This window comes from Chiloscyllium plagiosum, unplaced genomic scaffold, assembly GCF_037043375.1.
Source record: "Chiloscyllium plagiosum isolate Xiang-an unplaced genomic scaffold, Cpla_swu_hap1 HiC_scaffold_11, whole genome shotgun sequence".
Classification (NCBI taxonomy): domain Eukaryota; kingdom Metazoa; phylum Chordata; class Chondrichthyes; order Orectolobiformes; family Hemiscylliidae; genus Chiloscyllium; species Chiloscyllium plagiosum.
The window spans coordinates 71,969,456-71,991,847 of record NW_028270149.1 but is presented as its reverse complement, the minus strand read 5'-3'; the positions used below and the strand labels follow the sequence as shown (position 1 = coordinate 71,991,847).

The following is a 22,392-nucleotide window of genomic DNA, read 5'->3' as shown; positions in this document are numbered from 1 at the left end:
CTTTGCAATAGTCCACACATAACCATTGGGTACCATCTGGCTTTGGAAACCATGACTATGGGTGAGCTCCAGTCACTGTAACTCACTTCGATTATGCCATCTTGGACCATGCTCTCTATCTCGTTCTGAACCTGAGCCAACTGGATGATCTTGACCATAAGCCCTCAACATGGTCTTTAGAGTTTGATGCCATCTCTCTAGCGCTCCCTGCGATTCTGGATGGTAAGCAGTAGATTTGAATTGTTTTATTTCCAAGTTATCCATAACCTTCTTGAATAGCCCGGATGTGAAGTTTGATGCTTGATGTGACTGGATCTCTATTAGTAGTCTGTAAATAGTAAAAAATTTAAGTAATTCTTTTATATTCCTTTTAGCTATGATGCTGCATAATGGGATTGCCTCTGGAAATCTAGTTGACACATCCATTATTGTTAATAAATACTTATTCCCACTTTTTGTTTGAGGTAGGGGACCTACACAATCAATAAAGACTTTTGTGAAAGGTTCCTCAAATGCTGGAATAGGAATTAAGGATGCAGGTTTTATTATTGCCTGTGGTTTTCTGACTAGCTGACATGTATGGCACAACTGGCAAAATTCAACTATATCCTTGTGTAGTCCAGGCTAGTAAAAATGCCTTTGTATTTTTGCCCGTATTTTCCTCATCCCTAAATGACCTCCAAGTGGTAGCTCACGCGCCACCCGCAGCACTCCTTTATATACCCTACTGGAAAAACAGTTTGATGAATCTCTGTCCATTTTTCATCTGCTTGAATGTGTGATGGTCTCCATTTCCTCATTAAGACATCATTTGTTGAGTAATGACACCCAGGAAGGCATTCACTCTCCTTCTCTGTGTATGCCTTTTTATATAACTGTTTTAACTCCTCATTTTTCAGCTGTTATGCTTAACTCAGTAAGCATAACAGACTCAATAAGTATGTTTACCTATTTGCTCCTGCTCTGTGCCACTTAAGTGATCAAAATGATCTCAGAAAACGTTATGTCAGCTTCCTTATCTATGCCTTTTAATCTTTCCTGCTTCAACTTGTGCCTCTGTGATCTTGTGGTCACATAATCAGGGAAAATTCCTGGAAAAACATTCTTCATGTCTTCGGTTGCCTGCGTCTCCACTGGCTTTTCAACTAGAGTAGGCAGCATGCCTACCGGTGAATCAGCTACATCATTTACAAGGACAAATTGTATTCTTGGAGCTGCGAGTTTGTCCAGTACTCTGACCACAAATTCTCTGCTCTTCTCTGGACTCTCTCGCCTTACTTTACGTAATTGACCACTTTTTGTCTCACCATGAATTCCTGTTGCCAGTATCTTTTCTGGCAATAGTCCCTCAGGAGTGCATATCTCCTCATCCTTCAGCATTACAGACTGAGAGGATCTTGTGTCCTTTAATAATGTAACCTCTTTATCTGCTATTCCTGGCCTAGATGAATGAGACTTTACCTTTGCATGTATATTTTTTAAGCAGATTTGGCACTTTCTCCTTAATCAACCTTTAATTATCTTGTACACTCTGAGGCCGTTGTCTAACTTCCCTTGTGCTTTTTTTGACTAACCCAACAAAACCTCCAGGCTTGTCTGGTTTTCCTACATCTTTCTCCTAACCCACCAACACTATGATTTTAGTGGCAGCCCAGACCATACCTTTTCAATTTGTTTCAGTAAGTGTACAGTGAAAATTACCCGGAGTAAGGTAGCGAGGTTAACTACCAGGTTTTGAAACAGACAAAACTTATTCACAAATCTACACAATGAAACACAAAGAACAGAATAAAGGGTCCCTACAGAACTCAGTCTACCCAAACTAGACTTAATTATGCTGTGGTGAATACATACAACAGTCCCAATAAGCAAACCACCTTAGAAACCAATATAAATGAACCCAAGATGCTCTTTGAGGCCATCCTCATGGCAACCACTGCAAGACATGTCAGAGTGTCGCCACGGATACCCCAATTACAAGTGGGGACACCACCCTCCATGTACGTGGCAGGTACTCATGTAACTCGGCCTACGTTGTCGTATCTCAAATGCTGCAGGCAAGGATGCCCCAAGGCATGGTACATTGGTGAGACCAAGCAGATGCTATGACAACGGATGGATGGACACCGCACAACAATCGCCAGATTGTTCCCTCCCTGCTGGAGAACACTTCAGTTTTCCAGGACATTCAGCCTCAGATCTTCGGGTGACCATCCTCCAAGGCAGACTTCAGGACAGGCAACAATGCAAAGTGACTGAGCAGAAGCTGATAGCCAAGTTCTATACCCATGGGGATGGCCTCAACTGGGATCTTGGATTCATGTCACACTACAGGTGACCCCACTACACTACACACTCACACACACACACACACACAACACACACCCTCTCTCACACACACACAAACTCTTACATATTCACACACTTACGCAGACCCTCGCTCATTCATAAGCTCTCTTTTATACGTACACATATACACCCCCACACTCACATCCATGCACGCACCCTCTCACAGGCTTATACCCCATCACACTCCCAGACACACTTTACCAAGCTTGCACACATGCAATCACACGTGCTCTCATATGCACTCACACTCAAATGCACATACTCTCTCTCTCCTGCAAGCACATACACATATAAGAATTTGTATTTGCAGAATTATATTTGCAGAAACATTCTATTTTGCTCAAATATTGCACTATCTGCAGTCATTCCATGTGATATTTTGTAAATTCCACTTTGCAAATAGAACCAATCTGACTCAAGATTGGGATGCAGACAGACTCTTGAAGAAAGTGAGTATTGCAGATGCTGGAGATCCATATCAAAGAGTGTGGTGCTGGAAAAGCACAGCATGTCAGGCAGCATCCAAGGAGCAGGAGAATCGTGTTTCAGGCATAAGCCCTTCATCAGGAATGAGCTTATGCCTGAAACGTCAATTCCCCTGCTCCTCGGATAGTGCCTGACTGGCTGTGCTTTTCCAGCATCACACTCTTCGACTACAGATAGACTATAACCTCACATCTTTAATGCATTGCCTGAGCTGAGATGTCACCTTTTTTTTATAAAACCTTAAGTTATTGTGAGAATGTGATTTTAAAAAAGTTCAGGGATTTACATATTAATGAACCGAAACCTGCAACCCATTCTAAAAGATGAAAAACTTAACAACAATCTAGGTTTATTCAATATATCATTTCAGCTGAATGACACTGTAATCTTTTGCTATAAATTCTGCGTTTTACAGTCCTGCTCCGCAGCTAGCTGATGAAGGAGCAGCGCTCTGAAAGCTAGTGATTCCAAATAAACCTGATGGACTCGAACCTGGTGTTGTGTGATTTCTTACTTTGTCCAACCCAGTCCAACACCAGCTCCTCCACATCATGTTTTAAGATAGAATTTAAAATAAAAATGAATAGATTATTATGTTTTTAGATACTTTTTAAAATAATTATAGAGAAATTTGACATTTCATGTAATAAAATGTTCATTTTACTGGGCCAGTAATAATTCAATAATTGACAAATGCGAGTAATCATGTACACAACACTTAAGAACTTACAGGCATACAAGATTAAACATTTTAGATTACTTACAGTGTGGAAACAGGCCCTTCAGCCCAACAAGTCCACACTGGCCCTCCGAACAGTGACCCATCCCCCTACACCTAACACTATGGGCAATTTAGTATGGCCAATTCACCTGACCTGCACATTTTTGGACTGTGGGAGGAAACCAGATCACCCAGAGGAAACAGGGAGAATGTGTAGACTCCACGGGGTCAGTCGCCTGAGGCAGGGATTGAACCCTGGTCTCTGGCACTGTGAGGCAGCAGTGCTAACCACTGTGCCACCATGCCACCCACTTTTACAGCACAATGGATTTGGAATGTGCAGGTTGAGAAGAAAATAACACATTATCAGTAATTATGAAGTTAGTACACAATTAAGGAGAAAGTGAGGGCTGCACATGCTGGAGATCAGAGCTGAAAATGTGTTGCTGGAAAAGCGCAGCAGGTCAGACAGCATCCAAGGAACAGGAGAATCGACGTTTTGGGCATAAGCCCTGATTCCTGAAGAAAGGCTTATGCCCGAAACGTCGATTCTCCTGTTCCTTGGATGCTGTCTGACCTGCTGCGCTTTTCCAGCAACACATTTCAAGTCCACATTGATGCCCTGGGGTTGAAGTGTTCTGAGGTGGAAGATGAGGCGTTCTTCCTCCAGGCATCGGGTGGTGAGGGAGCGGCGGTGAAAGAGGCCCAGGACCTCCATGTCCTCGGCAGAGTGGGAGGGGGAGTTGAAATGTTGGGCCACGGGACGGTGGGGTTGATTGGTGCGGGTGTCCCGGAGATGTTCCCTGAAGCGCTCTGCTAGGAGGCGTCTAGTCTCTCCAATGTAGAGGAGACCACATCGGGAGCAATGGATACAATAAATGTGTTCTCTGTCTATGTCATGATGTTTAGATTGATTCTAATCTAAAAAGTGAGATAACAGAGTTTTACATGAATTCATGCAGTTTTTGAGCAAAGTACAATGTAACTCTGCAAGTACAAATTCGCCCCACAAAATATATGTGTGCATGTGGGTCTTTGTGTCTGTGTGTGCGTGTGTCTGTCTGGGTTGGGGGTTGTGAGTGTGAGAGAGAGTGTATATGTGTGTGTAGTGAGTGTAGAGTGTCTTAAGTCTGTGAGAGGGTGCATGTGTGAGTGTGTGTGTGTCTGGGGTGGGGGTTGTGAGTGTCTGTGAGACAGAGTGTATGTGTGTGTGCATGAGTGTAGAGTGTTCTAAGTCTCTGAGAGAATGCGTGGGAGTGTGTGCGTCTGTAAGGATGTGTGTGAGTGTCTGTGTATATATGTGTATGTGTGTGCATAGGAGTGCGTGTGCGTGTGTGTGTGTAGGAGTATCTGTGTGTGTGTATAGTGCAATGGTGGTCACCTGTAATGTGACATGAACCCAAGGTCCCGGTTAAGGCCCTCCCTATGGGTACGGAACTTAGCTATCAGCGTCTTCTTGGCCACTTTTCGCTGCTGCCTGTCCCAAAGTCCGCCTAGGAGGATGGTCACCCCAAGGTCCGAGGTCGAATGTCCTGGACCATTGAAGTGTTCCCCAACTGGGAGGGAACCCTCCTGTCTGTTGATTGTTGTGCGGTGTCCATTCATCCGTTGCTGTAGTCTTTGCTCGGTTTCCCCAATGTACCATGCCTCAGGACATCCTTGTGGTAAAAACAATGACTGCAGATGCTGGCAACCAGATTCTGGATCAGTGGTGCTGGAAGAGCACAGCAATTCAGGCAGCATCCGACGAGCAGCAAAATCGACGTTTCGGGCAAAAGCCCTTCATCAGGATTTATTCCTGATGAAGGGCTTTTGCCCGAAACGTCGATTTTGCTGCTCAGGGCATCCTTGCCTGCCATGTATAAGATAGACAACATTGGCTGAGTCACATGAGTACCTGCCATGTACAAGGTGGGAGGTGTCCCCACATGTAATGGTGGTATCCATGTCCACACTCTGACACGTCTTGCAGCGTCCATCGTGACAGAGTTGTATGAAGTTGTCCTGAGAGCCGGGCAGCTTGCTATGAACAATGATCTGTTTGAGGTTTGGCAGTTGTTTAAAGGCAAGTAGTGGAGGTGTGGGGAAGGTCTTGGTGAGGTGCTCATCCTCAATGATAATGTGTTGCAAGTCATGAAAAACATGGCGTAGTTTTTCAGCTCCTGGGAAATACTGAACAACGAAGGGTACCCTGTTGGTTGCAGCACGTGTCTGTCTCCTGAGGAGGTTATTACGGTTCCTTGCTGTGGCATATCGGAACTGGCGGTCGATGAGTTGAGCATTGTACCCCGTTCTAATGGGGGCATCCCTGAGTACTTCCAGTTGCCCGTCACATTCCTCCTCATCTGAGCAGATCCAGTGTAGGTGTAGGGCTTGTCCATACGGGATGGCTGTTTTAATATGTTTTGGATGGAAGCTGGAGAAGTGTAGCATTGTGAGGTTGTCCATGGGTTTGTGGTACAGTGTGGTGCTGAGTTATCCATCCTTGATGGAGATGCATGTGTCCAAGAATGAGACAGACAGTCGAGAGTAGTCCATGGTGAGTTTGATGGTGGGATGAAACTTGTTGATGTCACTGTGTAGTTTTATCAGTGACTCCTCGCCATGGGTCCAGAGGAAGAAAATATCATCAATGTACCTAGTGTATAATGTTGTTTGAAGATCCTGCGTAGAGAAGAAGTCTTGTTTGAACCTGTGCATGAAGATGTTGGCATATTGGGATGCAAATCTGGTCCCCATGGCTGTTCCATGTGTCTGGATGAAGAACTGGTTGTCAAAGGTCAAGACGTTGTGATCGAGGATAAAGCGGATGAGTTGTAGGATGGTGTGTGGAGATTGGCAGTTGTTGGTGTTGAGTACTGAGGCTGTTGCTGCCACGCCATCATTGTGGGGGATGCTGGTGTAGAGTGCTGACACGTCCATTGTGACGAGAAATGTTCCTGGTTCGATTAGTCCGTGGGTGCTGAGTTTCTGTAAGAAATCCGTAGTGTTGTGACAGAAGCTGGGGATCCCCCGTACAATAAGTTTCAAGATGCCTTCAACATAGCCGGAGAGATTCTCACACAGGGTCGCATTACCCGATACGATGGGATGTCAACAGATAATCAAGGCACTTTTCAATGTATAATTTCAGTTACATCACACTGTAAACTTTTGCTATAAATTCTGTGCCTTACAATGGTGTCCTCCACAACCACCTGATGAAGGAGTGGCACTCTGAAAGCTAGTGTGCTTCCAATTAAAGCTGTTGGACTTTTACCTGGTGTTGTGTGATTTTTAACTTTGATCAACTTAGTCCACCTCATTCTCATAAACCAAGTATAGTGGCAAATCATTACTTGTTGGAGTTTCCACATACTGTTGTAGGCAATTCTCCTGAGCATAATTTAAGAATACTTGCCCCTCTTTACTCATAGCACCACCCTTTTCCCTGTCCATATTTGAATAATTATTATTCCTCTGTTACATTTACTCTATAATGCATGCACTTTCCTGTAATTTCTTTGCAGATTTCTTCCTCTACATCCTTCTCATTAGTTATTGGTCAAGAGGTTACACCAAACAATATAATTGCACCATTCTTGTTCATTAGCTCTAGCCAAATTGATTCTGTTTTTTAAAACTTTGAGATATTCTTTTCCTCCAGTACTGCAATACTCTCCGAACACAAGGCTGCTGCCTTTCCTTCTTTCCTATCTTTCTTAAAAATCTTGTAACCAGGAATATTTAGTATTCAGTCCAACTTGCCCTTAAACCAGGTCTCTGTTATTTCCACAATATCATGATTGTACATGGCAGTCTGCACTGTAACTCCTGAAGGAAGGTCCTGCCCGAAACGTCAGCTCTCTTGCTCCTTGGATGCTGCCTGACCTGCTGTGCCTTTTCCAGCACCATGCTTCATCAACTTTGTGACTCACAAATCATATTTACTGTGTACATGCTGTCACTTTATGTTGTGTAACCCTGATTTAAAATGCTATAATTTCTCCCTTACACTGACTCCATCAAACAACTTATGATTCTTTATTGTACCATTAGCTTTGCCTCATCCTAGTATTACTCTATGCTCTTCTCTCCTGGTTCCCACAGCTCTGCAGAATTAGTTTAAAGCCACTATAATAGCACTGGCAAAAAGCCCTTCAAGAAACTCCATTCCACTCCGTTCAGGTGCAACCCATCTGCTTGTACAGGTACCATCTCCCCCAGAGTCCAAGGGATATGAAGCCCTTTATCCTGTATCAGCTTTCCAGCTACTCTGCTGTCATATCCTTATATTTTTTCACTCAAGTGAGAATGTCATTGGCCAAAGATGGAGATCAGAGGTCAACATAATAATTATTTTTTTCACTCAGAACATATTGGAATCTGGAACATTTTGTCTGAAAAGCTAGTGGAAGGCATTTCCACAAAAAAACAAAATCTTTGAGAGTTTCTAAGCATGAGAAACTTGAAAGTTGACACACAAAAAGTGGCTGTAAGCTGTTTCAAAGTGCCAGATTGCCCAACTGTTTTCCTTCTGCGCTGTAAATTTCTATGGATCTATCATTATGAGATTTGTACCTGTAGCCTTGAGCACCAGCCAATTAATACACTTGCCGAACCATGTTCAGTTATTGCAGAAGTTATAGCATGGAAGGACACCAGTGAGCTTTAGCTGGACTGAACAATCCCTTTCTCAAGCCAGCTCATTGGAGCTAAGAACATTGTGTCAGCATTCAAGCCAGATGGTGAAATATGAAACAAATCGTTTTCATTTTCGTCAGTTTACTCATTGACAGGATGCAGTGTTACAGATTTCTGCAGCCTAAATATTAACACAGAATCCCAGTTGACTCTTTATGTTAATGATCATCTCTTTATCCATCTATGTGCCTGCCCTGTTCTAGATTTTCCATTCAGGGGAAACAACCACTCAATGTCTATCTTAGCAAGCTTTTTCCAGATCTTAGATGTTTCAATGAGATGAGATTAGATTCCCTACAGTATGGAAACAGGCCCTTTGGCCCAACACCGAGATCATGCACCATTCTTCCATCGATCTTTCCTCCATCTTGTTGTTGGACGATTGGATTTCCATTGGACTGGATTCAAATGAGTGAGGTAATATTGCGGTTTGCCATTGCTTTCAGAGCACTGACTGATAAGGAAACTCATCAGCGCTCACTACCTACCATCGAATGCATTGGAAGGATTTACAAAATGTTAATGAGCCTGTTTGGCCACATTGTAAACATATCCTCTGTATTCAACAAGTTTCTGGTGTGGGAGTCAAAACCAGAACATGAACAGGGTCACGCCTGCTGTGAGAGAAGATCTCCTTTGATTTGCTTTAGCTGTGCCCACGGGCCTTCATTAAATAATATCCATCACTTCTGTTATCTTTAACAACATAGCCATTAGTATACTGCCTCTGACAACAGAGCAGGAACATTTTACTTTGAAAATAAATGGAATACAATTTACACCACAGTTAAAGTGACATTTCTTTAGCTTTTTTTTGGGAACAGAAGATATGCTGGATTCTGAATGGCACACAACATTTTGTAGAAAATGAATGAAAGTTGACAATGAATAATTACCTTGGATACTTTTCTGATTAGATTGGCCAAAGTACCTCTTTGACAAAACAGAAGGCCAGCAACTCACAAGTAAATATAACCTGTAATATTATGCTTTAATATTTACTTCTAATATCTTTCAATGAAACATTTCAAATGTCTTTGTTTCTATTGAGGTTAGAGTTCATTTTACACCTACATTCCACAATATTACAACTCGTATCGGTGAATGGCTGTTGTAAATGACCAGATTGTAGAACATAATCCTTACTTTAATATTCTTAAAGCATGATTATTATAAAGCAATGATCTTCATCAAACAAATTGTACAGATTGATAGTTACCATGTCTGGGAGAAGATGACTGTATCCGTCATCTTCATATCCTAGGGGCATCCTTTCAGCTAAGCTGCTGTCTTTCTATTTAAAGTCTGAAAAGTAAAAGTTGTGTGACTTCCACTATATCTGCTCATATGATTAATTAGCTGAAATAAGTTACAGAATAAACCATTAAAGGGTGAAATTAATAAACTAATGAAATCCCCTTATAATGCGACAAGGATGGATGCTTGATCATCATTTGCTGTACTGTTCTCATAGTTACCTCCATCTTTCTAGGAAGTGTACCACTTCTCCCGTTATTTATCTAAATCCTTTTCTTAATTTGATATAGTATGCAAGATAATTTTTGTACCAAATACTTCCAATCAGCAGCCTCCTTTCTCACAGTTAAATGTTGTGGTTCAGGGATGTTTTTTATTCATCTGTCTGGCTAGGCCAACATTTATTGCCCATCTCTAATTGCCCTTGAAGAGGTCAGAGTGAGCCAGCATTCAGAATCTCTCCAGTTTAAATGATATAGTTGCACCGTAGTATTGTTATGAAGGAAGTTCCAGGATATCGATTTAGCACAGTGAAGAGATTGTGATATAGTTCCAAGACAGAGTAGAGTGTTGCTTGGAGGGGAACATGCAGCTGGTGATGTTTCTGTGTCCAATGCCTTTGTCCTTCTAGGTAAAACATAGAACATAGAGTAGTACAGCACAGGTACGGGCTGTTTGGCCCATGATGTTATGCCGAACATGATGCCAAATTAAGCTAATCCTTTCTCCCTGCCCTTGATCCATATCTTTCCATTCTTGGCATATTCATGTGCTTTTCAAAAAGTCCGATAAATGCCCCTTTCATATCTGCCTCCACCACCACCATTAGCAGTGTGTTCCAGACTCCTACCACTCTGTGTAAAACATTTTGCTCCTCACATCTCCTTTGAACTTACTCCTTCTCATCTTAAATGCATGCTCCCTAGTATCAGACATTTCACATCTGGGAGAAAGATTCTGATCGTCAACCCTATCTATGCATCTCATAATTTTATAGGCTTCCATGTAGAGTCCCCCTAGAGAAAACAACCTGAGTTTTTCTAGCCTCTCCTTATAGCTCATTACCCTCTAACTCAGGCAGCATCTTGGTAAACCTCTTCAGTACCATCTCCAAAGTGTCCACATCCTTCCTGTAATGTGGCAACCAGAATTAATCACGATACTCTATGTGTGGCCTAACCAAAAACTTATAAAGCTGCAACATGATATCCTGACTCTTGAAATGGTAGATGATAGTATTAGAATTAGAATTAGGTTTCATTGTCACATGTACAGGAATACATGAGTACAGTGAAAAGTGTACAAAGTGGCCATTTCCAGCACAATCTCAGGTACAAAGGTGTCGAGATACAAAATCTTAGGTATAAATTAGAAAAATAAAGAAATAAATTGCAAATTCAGAGTTACAGTTGTTCTAAAACAGAGAAAGTGAGAAAAAATAGAATAAAAGCAGATGGAGCAGATGAATCTGTGCTGGGCTTCACCTTGAAGCCAGGAGTTTTAGAGACAACAGACTGACAAAGAAATCTTGGTGAGTTGCTGCAGTGCATCTTGGGGATGGTACAGATTGCTGCCATTGTGCATCACTTGTAGAGGGAATGAATATTGAAGATGGTGGATGGGATGCCAGTCAAATGAGATGCTGTGTCATGGCTGTGTTAAGCATCCTGGGGGTTGTTGGAGCTGTACCTAACCAGGCAAGAGGAGAAAATTCCTTTACACTCCTGACTTGGAATTATGGATATGCTTTGAAGAGTTAAGATGCGGTTTATTCACTGCAGAATTGTCAGCCTCTGACCTGCTTTTACATCCACTGTATTTATATCACTGGTCCAGTTCAGTTTCTGGTCAAAATTAACCTCACTGACCACCCACCACCCCAACCCAAGATCTTAATAAAGGGGGATTTCATCGATGATGATGTCATTGTATGTCAAGGGTGGGGGGGGGTTGTTGGCTAGATTGTCTCTTCCTTAGGATAGTCATTACCTGCCATTGGATATCCCTGTGGATACTTTTTGCTACTTATCAGCCCAAGCCTAGACATTGTCTATGTATTAATGTATTCAGAGACAGATTGTTTCAGTATTTGAGGGGTGGTGAATGGTGCTGAGCATTGTGCGATCATCAGCGATCATCCCCATTTCTGATCTTATGATGGAAAGAAGATCACTGACGAAACAATTGAAGATGGTTGGGCTTTGGACGTTACCTTCTGGAATACCTTGGGACTGAGGTAATTGACTGCAGACATCCCTAACCGTCATTCTTTATACCCAATCTGACCCTTCCAGCGTAGTTATTTTCCTGATTCCTACTGATTTCAGTTTTGCTCCGACTCTTTGTTGCTATATCAAAGCTGCTACCCTTGCCTCACTTTGAAAATTCTGCTCTTTTGTCCATGCTTGGACGAAGGCTGTAATGAAGTCAGGCTATGTTATGCTGGCGAAACTCAAAACAGAACATCAGATTATTATCATGCATTTGCCACCAGTTAGCACTGTAAATGACACATTCCATCACTTGCTGATGATCAAGAATAGATGGATAGAGAGATAATTGGCCAGGATGGATCTCTCCTGCTTTTTGTGGACAGGACATTCTGTATGTGAGCAATTTTCCATATTGCTGAGTGGAGACTCCTGTTGTAGCTACAGTGGACCAGTTTGGCTAGTGGTGCAATTAGTTCTGGAGTGCAACTCTTCATACTTTTGCAGGAATGTTGTCAAGATCCTTAGCCTTCGTCACAGCTAGTGCCTCCAGTCATTCCTTGTGAAGACAGCCATCTGAGATGCTGGCAGGCTCAGGAGGAGACCTGGATCTTTAATTGACCTTTAATTTCAAAAGATGTGGTTCTCACATCGACTGGTTATGTAGCAGAATGGCATTTCTGTCTCTCCAAGATGTCCCTTTTCTGCTATATCAGGCTGAAAAGCCATCTACTTGTCACACATCTCCTGCCTCCCTGTGAACCTGGATAAAGAAATAGTGTATAAATTACTACACTATCTCACATTCATATTCATACACTGAACATCTTGGTATGCCAGGGTATTGCTTCTTTTAAAATGCTAACCAGACTGCCTAAGGTTACCAAACCTCAAGGACTGGTCCTAAGTCTCTGTAGATTGAAGATTAATCTCCTGGAGTCTAGGAAAACCAGGAAGAAAATCCAAAGGTCTTTAAAAAAAAGGGAGAAAAATTTGTTTGACTGACTGTCAATAATTTCTCACTCAGAGATTATTCATTTCCCAACTGGTATTGAAGACTATGCAACTTGAGGGATGGACATGCCAGGTGGCCAATACCAGCAGAATGGGGGAGGGGATGGGTCTGGCCACATGTCAAAATCTCCCAGAAGTCTCCCAAGTATAGCTGGTGACCCAAGGTTGTTGTAATAGATCATCTATAAATCAAGGTTTACTGGACACAGTCCTTTAATTTTGCAACTCTTAATTTCTGTAATAAAGATGATTGTATATAACATAATCAGCCTTTATGAATACATTGTCTGATTTTCTAACTGACATAAATGCCTGAGAATTTTACCTACTTCCTTCTGAGTAAGCACACGTATTATTTAGTGTTAACTGTTGAAACTACTTTGATTCTAGTTAATATCACTTTAAATGAAAATATCAGAAGGTTCCAAAAGATACGCTAGTCTTAACGTTTCCCCACATTATAAGTGTAACCCTGATGAGGGCTTTTCCATGAAAGATTATTGATAGAAGTACTGATGGCTGGAAAAATAAGAATTGTTTTTGATAGCAGACTCGAAGTTGAAAAATAATCTCCCCGTTGTTGAATAATCGAACAGGAAGCAATAGGAGAAAATTAGGCACAGTTCCTGTAAACCATTGTATTTTTACCTTTTATTTTAAATCAAGTGCAATGCTTCAAACCAAATAAATTCAAATAAACACCAAGAGGCAACTGTAACCATTTTTCTCTGAATAGTTCTGCTGACTCCATTGCATCCACATATTAAGTAGCACAGTTTTATCAGTCCACTGCAAATTCTTTTTCCTGGAATTGAGCAGTTCCTAATTGGTTCCATTTCTTGGTGACAGATCATCACATCAGTAAATCAGCAAATTCCTTGCTTCTGTGCTGGCTATTTCAAGAACCTACATAGATTGAGCTCAAAACTGAACTGAATTTATCACCAGCAAATAATACTACAGTTCACATACAGGGTGGCACCTACAATTCACACAATGATGAATTTTGGATATTGGCGATGCTGAAATGAAAAGCTCAAATTAATCATCCAAACAAGGGTTTAATGTAGCAATCATGATGAATAGGATTTGTGACTGCACTACCCTTGAAAATTGCAAGGATATTTTTCTGCTGCTCTTCAGATTTTATCATTTTGAGTCTTGCGCTGCCAGAAAACCTTTGTCAACTAAATTTTGCAGACTGGAGCTTCCTATGTTTAAGGTGTCACCCCGTCACAATTTCATTGATGTTAATTCCTGCTTTCATATCCACCTACTCCTTTGCTACATCTCTACTCCATCTTTCTCATCCGGTTCTCTGCTTCTCCCCACTCCCGTCCATTCCCAGCCTTCATTCCTCCTTCCTCCTTTTCATGTCCCATCATTATAGTCCATCTCCAATCTGCATGTTATAATCACTGGTTAATCAGTGTAGCTGCTTCCTCTGAACTCTGTTTCTTTCTGTCTATTTTGATTGCTACAAGTGACTTAACATTGAATCCACCCATGAAAAAGTGAGGACTGCAGATGCTGGAGATCAGAGCTGAAAATGTGTTGCTGGAAAAGCGCAGCAGGTCAGGCAGCATCCAAGAAACAGGAGAATCGACGTTTCGGGCATAAGCCCTTCTTCAGGAAGAAGGGCTTATGCCCGAAACATCGATTCTCCTGTTCCTTGGATGCTGCCTGACCTGCTGCGCTTTTCCAGCAACACATTTTCAGCTCCACCCATGATAACCCACTTTCCCATTTCCTTCCTTTGTTTCTTTCATTTCTTATGAAAAATCATTGATCTCATTAAGTCTATATACATTGGAGTTTAGAAGAATGAGGTGATCTTATTGAAACATGCAGAGTTCTGATGGGGTTTGACAGGCTAGATGGTGAATTCCCTTTCCTGGAGGATCTAGAACTAGGAGACACGGCTTATAAATAAGGGGTGTCCTTAATGAAAGATGAAAAGGATTCACTTCTTTCCTCAGGCTATTAGTCTTTGAAGTTCTTCTTCTACCCCAGAAAGCTGGGGGAGATGTTGAATATATTCAAGACTGACCACAACAGATGTCTGATGTAGAAGGCAGTGAAGCATTATGGCAGACCAGCAGGAAAGTGGATGAAAGATTAGCCATGATCGTAATAAATAAAGGAGTGGGCTCGAGGGAGCCAACAGCCTGCTCCTAGTTTTTTTTATGAACTTAGGATCATAATTCTAAAAGGGTGAGGCGTGTAATTCACCAACTTCTCTTTTGTCCTCATTATGCTGTTTTTAGGTTACTCTTCCAACAACTTGGAGAACCAAATGTTTCAGAGTTAAATGCTGTAGGGATTGTTTAATTTATTAGACACAATGATATACTCAAGTTTTGAGTCAAGTTATGAACATTAAAGTAAAGAAACAGTCGTCAATACCACCCTTTATAAACAAAGGCTTGAACAGAATAGATAGGTCTTCCTGTTATGATTTCCTGATATATGTCCGTCTACAGTGAGGCCAGTGCAGTCTAACAGTTTATTATGTCCCTGAATTCTGTGCTTACCTTTGTGTTTTCTAGCAATTGCTTTCATAACAAAGGCTCTAGTAAACAAAGCACATACGTTGAAAATAAAATTCTGTATTTCAGCAGAATGCACCACTGCAGAATGCTCAAATCTTAGGAAGACACTGAAAGGATTCCAGTGATTGATTGTTGGGGACAGTTACAACAAGACAATTGTTACCCTATACCACCTACCTCGGAAGAGCTGCACCCTCAATCATATGTTATTTATGAGAGATTAGGGACTCTGGAGAGAAAGTCAAAGGGTTATTGATATATATATATATATATATATATATAAACATTTATTAAATTCAATTTCTAACCTGAATAGTTTGTGTTTCAGACAATATCTGGCCTTTCCCAGAAAAGTTGTGTCCCATCTGGATTTACCTGGATGTTCTCTTTTCTACTGCATCCATCATGCATCTGTGTGCAATTTCACTGGACCGTTACATTGGAATACGGAATCCTATTGAGCATAGTCGCTTCAACTCACGAACCAAAGCTATTATAAAACTAGCTGCAGTCTGGACCATTTCAATTGGTAAGTACTGCATCTGCTTTGAGCCCATATTGTATAGAATAAGATGCGTGACTGAATCATTTATTTGGTGACAACAATTTCTCCTTTCGCACTCCATTAAATAGAGCTTCAGAAGATCATAGTGAGAAATCTTAAATGCTACCTTTTCTTGTCTTCTCTCCATAAGTACAGCCAATTAATTTAGCTGTTCATTTGTAAAGCCAAATACACAGATAATAGAAGTAGGATTGGCCATGCGACCCTATGAGCCGACTCTACCTTTGATCATGGCTGATCATTCAACTCAGTATCCTATTCCCGCTTTCTCCACATGCCTTTTGATCCCTTGGCTTTAAGAACTATATCTAACTCCTTCAAAACATTTAAAGCTTTGGCTTCAACCACTTTCTGTGATAGAGAATTTCACAGGCTTACTACTCTCCGGGTGAAGAACTCTCTCTTCATCTCAATCCTAAATGGCCTACCCCATATCCTGAAACTGTGACCTGTTCTGGACACCCTGGTCATTGGGAGCATCTTTCCTGTATTTATCCTGTCTAGCTCTGTTAGAATTTTATAGGTTTCTGTGAGATATCCCCCCACTTCATTCTCACTCTGATAAAGAGACCAGAACTGCACGCAATATGTCAGGTGTAGACCATCAAGTCCCTGCTCTTGTCCTCAAATCCTATCACTATGAAGACCAACATGACATTTGCCTTCCTTACTGCCTGCTGCACATGCTTACTTTCTCCAACTGGTGTACAAGGATATCCATATCTCATTGCACCTCTCCTTTCCCAGCCTATCCCCATTCACATTATAATCTGCCTACCTGTATTTGCCAACAAGTTGGACAATGTGACATTTATCCACATTACATATCATTTGCCAAGCCCTTGCCAAGTTCTTCAACTTGTCCTCAATAACATGTAAAGCATTTTCTTTCTTTGGTACATCAATCAAAACCTCAGAAGACAAAGAGTTATTCCTCTCGTGTGGAAATACATTTGGAAACTTAAGGAGCTTATCAGAGACATTCCATTTAGGGAATACTTAGAACTTTAAAAATGTTCACATTGACAATTTGTCTTTAGCAGCAAACAACTGTTATTCTAACACTTTTCCGGCATAAAGGAGTCCAACACCATTAAAATTACCCAATTAAATTCAATGGGTAAGGGAAAGTCTGGTGTGTCTACGTAGCTAGTGAAATATAAAGGGATTCAAAACAGCAATTTCCACAAAGTTGTGACTTTAAGGAGGAAACCGTTTGCAAATGATTAGATTTTGATGACAAACTTGGATGATGGAACAAATAAGACAAGCTTAGCAATGACTTCTTGTTTAGATTAGATTAGATTAGATTCCCTTTTGTTGGATGATTATTTTTGATAGAAATAATGTGCAAGGATATTGGGAAATACAGAAGATTGGCAGAAGGCAATGATATCCACTTGAAGAGTATATTGGGTGAAATGACCTCCTCCTGTGTTAAAAATCACACAACACCAGATTATAGTCCAACATGTTTAATTGGAAGCGCACTAGTTTTCGGAGTGTCGCTCCTTCATCAGGTGCTCCTGTGTTGTTCCACTTCTTTGATTGTTGTCTCAATCCTGCATGACTTATCTCCTCTTGTTCCTAGTTTAGTTAATTAAGTTTGTTTTAAGTATCTCACAACTTCATAATCTCTTTGAAACAATTTCTTACAGGCATTTCGATGCCAATCCCTGTCATCGGCATTCAAGATGAATCAAGAGTTTTCATTGACAAGAGCTGCGTTATTAATGATGAAAGCTTCGTCCTTGTGGGTTCCTTTGTAGCATTCTTTGTTCCACTGATTATAATGGTCTTCACGTATTGCCTGACCATCCAGGTACTGCAAAAACAGATCCGTGTGTTTTTAGGTGACCAAAAACAAAAGCGAACAAGCTTGCATGTCTTTAAAAAGGACAACTTAGGGGAAAATGCAACAGTGATACAAAGATCAGAGACACCAGATGTAAGTCCAAAGCCACCACTAAGCAAGGAATCTCGGCTCTTCCGAAAAGGAACCATGCATTCGATAAACAATGAACAGAGGGCTTCCAAAGTTCTTGGAATTGTCTTCTTTTTGTTTGTTGTCATGTGGTGCCCATTCTTCATCACCAACGTCATGTCTGTTATCTGCAAGGATTCTTGCAATAAAGCCATCATTGGAGAGCTGCTCAATGTGTTTGTCTGGATTGGTTATACCTCATCCGGTGTCAATCCCCTAGTTTACACACTCTTTAATGGGACCTACCGCCGAGCTTTTTCCCACTATATTCGTTGCCATTACAGTATCAGAAGAACCAGAAATCACTTCACAATCATTGCTTCCACATCAGCAATATATGAGAGAAATTTGGAAATGACTACAATGAACAATGGAAATAAAGCTGTGAGTAATGAATTGAAAGTCCCTGAAGAAAATCTACATGCAACATTAGGATCGACGGAGTCTTCTGTAGACAACTGCATTATTATCAGTGAAAAAGTTAGCTGTGTGTAATTTTGGGCCTAAGATACCATTAGTGTGTTGTGTGTGGCCTAGGATTCTAGGCCATGAGTTGCATGTAATGTGATGCCAACCTTTCTTCAGTTTTTAACTGTGATAGACCAATCATGCTAGGCCACAGACACAATTAAACCACTGTAACAAATATAAATATATATATATATCTATGTCAGAAAATGTTTATTGCCCAATTGAAAGATTTGAAACATTGTTGCTATGTGAAAAATATATTTCTGGGGTGTCTATCATGTCTACAATATAGAGATGTATTCTCTATTTGTCTGACATTCCCAACATGTACTTGTTTTTCCAATATTACAAAGAGGGGCTGACTACCTCTGCAGGTTGGCTGGACTACACTGAAGTTCTCCATCAACCTAAGATTGTACAATACCATTTCAGAAATCTGAAATAAAAACAGGAAACACTGGAGGTGCTCAGTATCTGTGGAGAGAAAAACGGAGTTAATGCTTCGGGATGATGACTTCTCATCAGAACTGGGAAAAGTTAGTGACATAACAGGTTTCAAGCAAATACTGAGGCCTACTCCATATTTTACTGCTGCCTGGGTCTAAAGGCGAATGCAGCGATTTTATTTCATCACTTGCATTCTTCCAGACTACAGATGCCAGTAATTACTTCCCTTTACCTATTGTCATATTAACCTCTTGTTGTCTGACAGTGTCATTCGTTTCGTAACTAAATTTCTATCCTATCCTATTACACATCTCTGTTTTTCTTCCCCTCATGCACTATTGTGCTTTTCTGCCTCTGCACTTTCTGTTGGTTCTCGAACATGTTCCAGTTCCGATGAGAAGCCTGAAACCTGAAAGCTTGATGGGGCGGTGTGGGAGTAAATTTCCGAAGTCATGCTGCGTTGGGTTGTCTCGCTAATGTTCAGGCCTCAGGGCAATCTGGCTGGTTGCGTGTCAAAATGGCAGCAGGATCACAACCAGCAGAGAACTGAGGCAATAATTGATCTACTGAGCAGCTACTTATTTACGAGGCTGAGATTTTGCCTGGTTCGCATGGCACCTCTGCTTGGTCTTCAACTCTCCTTACCATAGTGGAGTGAAAATAGAATGGGAGGTCAGAGCAGCCTGAAGACAGGGTGGCATTTCACTTTTTGTGGGTTCAAACTTGTAATACTTGGGCCTTCCACCCACAAAGACTTGCAAATGGATTTCCTAAACTCTGCAGAGGAATCCCCTGTTGAACCCGGGGCTGGAGGAATTGTTTGTCAGTCACAGAATAAGAATCACCTCTCCATGTTGTGCTGGCTTCATCTTCTCAAGGCAGATTAACAAGACAATTTTTGGGTTGGCATGGTGGCTCAAGTGGTTAGCACTGCTGCCTCACAGGGCCAGGGACCCGGGGTTTGATTCCAATCTTTGGCATCTAACTGTGTGGAGCCTGCATGTTCTCCCCCTGCTCATGTGGGTTTCCTCCCACAGACCAAAGATGTGCAGGGAAGGTGGATTGGCAATGCTAAATTGCCCATAGTGTCCAGGGATGTGCAGACTAAGTGGTTGAGATATGGTAAAAGCCCCCTTTTGGGTTTATAGGGATTAGGTGGGATGCTATTTGCAGGGTCGGTATAGACCCGATAGGCCGAATGCCCTCTTTCTTCACTGTGGGAAATCTATGATTCAATGAACACCATATGACCTTCACATAGGGGCTGCTTTCCAGCCACTGTCTCAGGCACTTTGGATTTAACTGTACACTCCACTTACCTGTCCTTTACTGGCTGTCAAACAAAGTGGTGACCAATTTAGTTGATCCTTGATTTCCTGGAAGTTCCCTCAGGCAGGCAGCCAGTCGTAGGTCTCTCAAAACTTAATATATTAGAGTTTTTAAAGAGCATTAGATACCACCCATCAACTCTGCTTCAAACTCCACAGATGCTGCTTGATGTGTTGAGTATTTCTCTGTTTTTTTTTAATGCACTTAGGTACCATGATTGACCAGTTGTCAGTTGGTATGAAGTCTCTTGTTGTTTTTGTAATCCTGGATTGTCTCAGAAATGCTCCTTTCTAACTTTTGTAACTGTTTGAAAACACAATTTTGGGAGAATATCGACATGCAGAATTAGCTTGTTCTGAAGTCAGTCTTCTCCCTCTAAAGTTTCTTTCCTCTTCTCCAGCAGGATTTAGTATGAAGAATGAAGGGGACAATCTTCAAAAGGCACTTAATCACAAGCCTCACGCAATCCTTACACAAGTTTACGGCGCAAGGGATTGGGGAAGTGATACATTAGAATGGAGAGAGGATTGGTTTGTAGACAGAAATAAAAAAATGGATGATATTCTGGATGGCAGGCTGTAGCTAGTAGAATGCCAGTGCTTGGGTCTTATTTATTTGCAATCTAATTGAAGTCTTAGACAAGGAACCATTGTAATATGCCCAGGTATATTGATGCTACACATCAAGCAATTGTGTAACAAAGATTGAATATAATATGAGTAAGTGTAAAATTGTCCTCTATTTATGTTATTGTAAATCACCTGTAGCTACCTTAACAATATTTCCTTTCATGCAGCTCTCTTTAAGGATACTATTCCAGTTCCCCAAGCTGCTCCAACCGTTTTGCATCCATTCTGATGATGCAAGCTTCGACACCAGCACTTCTAATGCTCCTCCTTCTTCTTTTACTGAGGTCTCCCCCCACACCTATTGTCAACAAGGTCTGCAATCCTACCTCCTCTGTTTCACACATATCTGCTCTCAGCCCTCCCCTCCCAGCCAGGACACAAGAGAGGCTGTTCCTGATCCTCGGCAGCCTCTTAATTCAATGGTACCAACAGCAATCATATCTACCCCTGCCTTCTCCTTTCAATGACTGTTTGTTTCTATGTACCATCCTGATACACTCCTGTCCCCTCCAAAACCCTTACGTCTTTCCCATGGCCACATTCCAAACACCAGATATGCAAGAAATGTCTTTGTACTTCCTCTCTTCTAACTGTCTGAGGACAATAAGACAATAAGACCACAAGATATCTTAGCAAAATTACGCCAGTCAATCCATTGAATGTGCTCTGTCATCCAGTCATGGTTCATATGTTTCTTAACTGCTGAAAATGTGTTGCTGGAAAAGCGCAGCAGGTCAGGCAGTATCCAAGGAACAGGAGAATCGACGTTTCGGGTATAAGCCCTTCTTCAGGAATGAGGAAAGTGTGCCCAGCAGGCTAAGATAAAAGGTAGGGAGGAGGGACTTGGGGGAGGGGTGTTGGAAATGCGAATGGTGGAAGGAGGTCAAGGTGAGGGTGATAGGCCGGAGTGGGGTGGGGGCGGAGAGGTCAGGAAGAAGATTGCAGGTTAGGAAGGCGGTGCTGAGTTCGAGGGATTTGACTGAGACAGGGTGGGGGAGGGGAAATGAGGAAACTGGAGAAATCTGAGTTCATCCCTTGTGGTTGGAGGGTTCCTAGGCGGAAGATGAGGCGCTCTTCCTCCAACCGTCGTGTTGCTATGGTCTGGCGATGGAGGAGTCCAAGGACCTGCATGTCCTTGGTGGAGTGGGAGGGGGAGTTGAAGTGTTGAGCCACGGGGTAGTTAGGTTGCGGAACGGTTCAGAGAACACCTCTGGGACATCTGGACCAACCAACCCAACCACCCCGTGGCTCAACATTTCAACTCCCCCTCCCACTCCACCAAGGACATGCAGGTCCTTGGACTCCTCCATCGCCAGACCATAGCAACACGATGGCTGGAGGAAGAGCGCCTCATCTTCCGCCTAGGAGCCCTCCAACCACAAGGGATGAATGCAGATTTCTCCAGCTTCCTCATTTCCCCTCCCCCCACCCTGTCTCAGTCAAATCCCTCGAACTCAGCACCGCCTTCCTAACCTGCAATCTTCTTCCTGACCTCTCCGCCCCCACCCCACTCCGGCCTATCACCCTCACCTTGACCTCCTTCCACCATTCGCATTTCCAACGCCCCTCCCCCAAGTCCCTCCTCCCTACCTTTTATCTTAGCCTGCTGGGCACACTTTCCTCATTCCTGAAGAAGGGCTTATGCCCAAAACGTCGATTCTCCTGTTCCTTGGATGCTGCCTGACCTGCTGCGCT

At 42.1% G+C, this 22,392-nt stretch overlaps 1 protein-coding gene across 3 annotated transcripts in view; it reads left to right on the top strand.

Moving 5' to 3' along the window:
• Window positions 1–21,299, top strand: part of htr2cl2 (5-hydroxytryptamine (serotonin) receptor 2C, G protein-coupled-like 2) — a 349,437-nt gene extending 328,138 nt beyond the window's left edge. For all 3 annotated transcript variants that reach the window (XM_087991787.1, XM_087991786.1, XM_087991788.1), the window contains exons 3-4: window positions 15,601–15,801; window positions 17,496–21,299. In XM_087991787.1, the coding sequence (XP_087847913.1) occupies window positions 15,601–15,801; window positions 17,496–18,316 (1,022 nt within the window). In that variant the 3' untranslated portion in view covers window positions 18,317–21,299. The remainder of the gene's footprint in view (window positions 1–15,600; window positions 15,802–17,495) is intronic.
• Window positions 21,300–22,392: the final 1,093 nt, after the last annotated feature.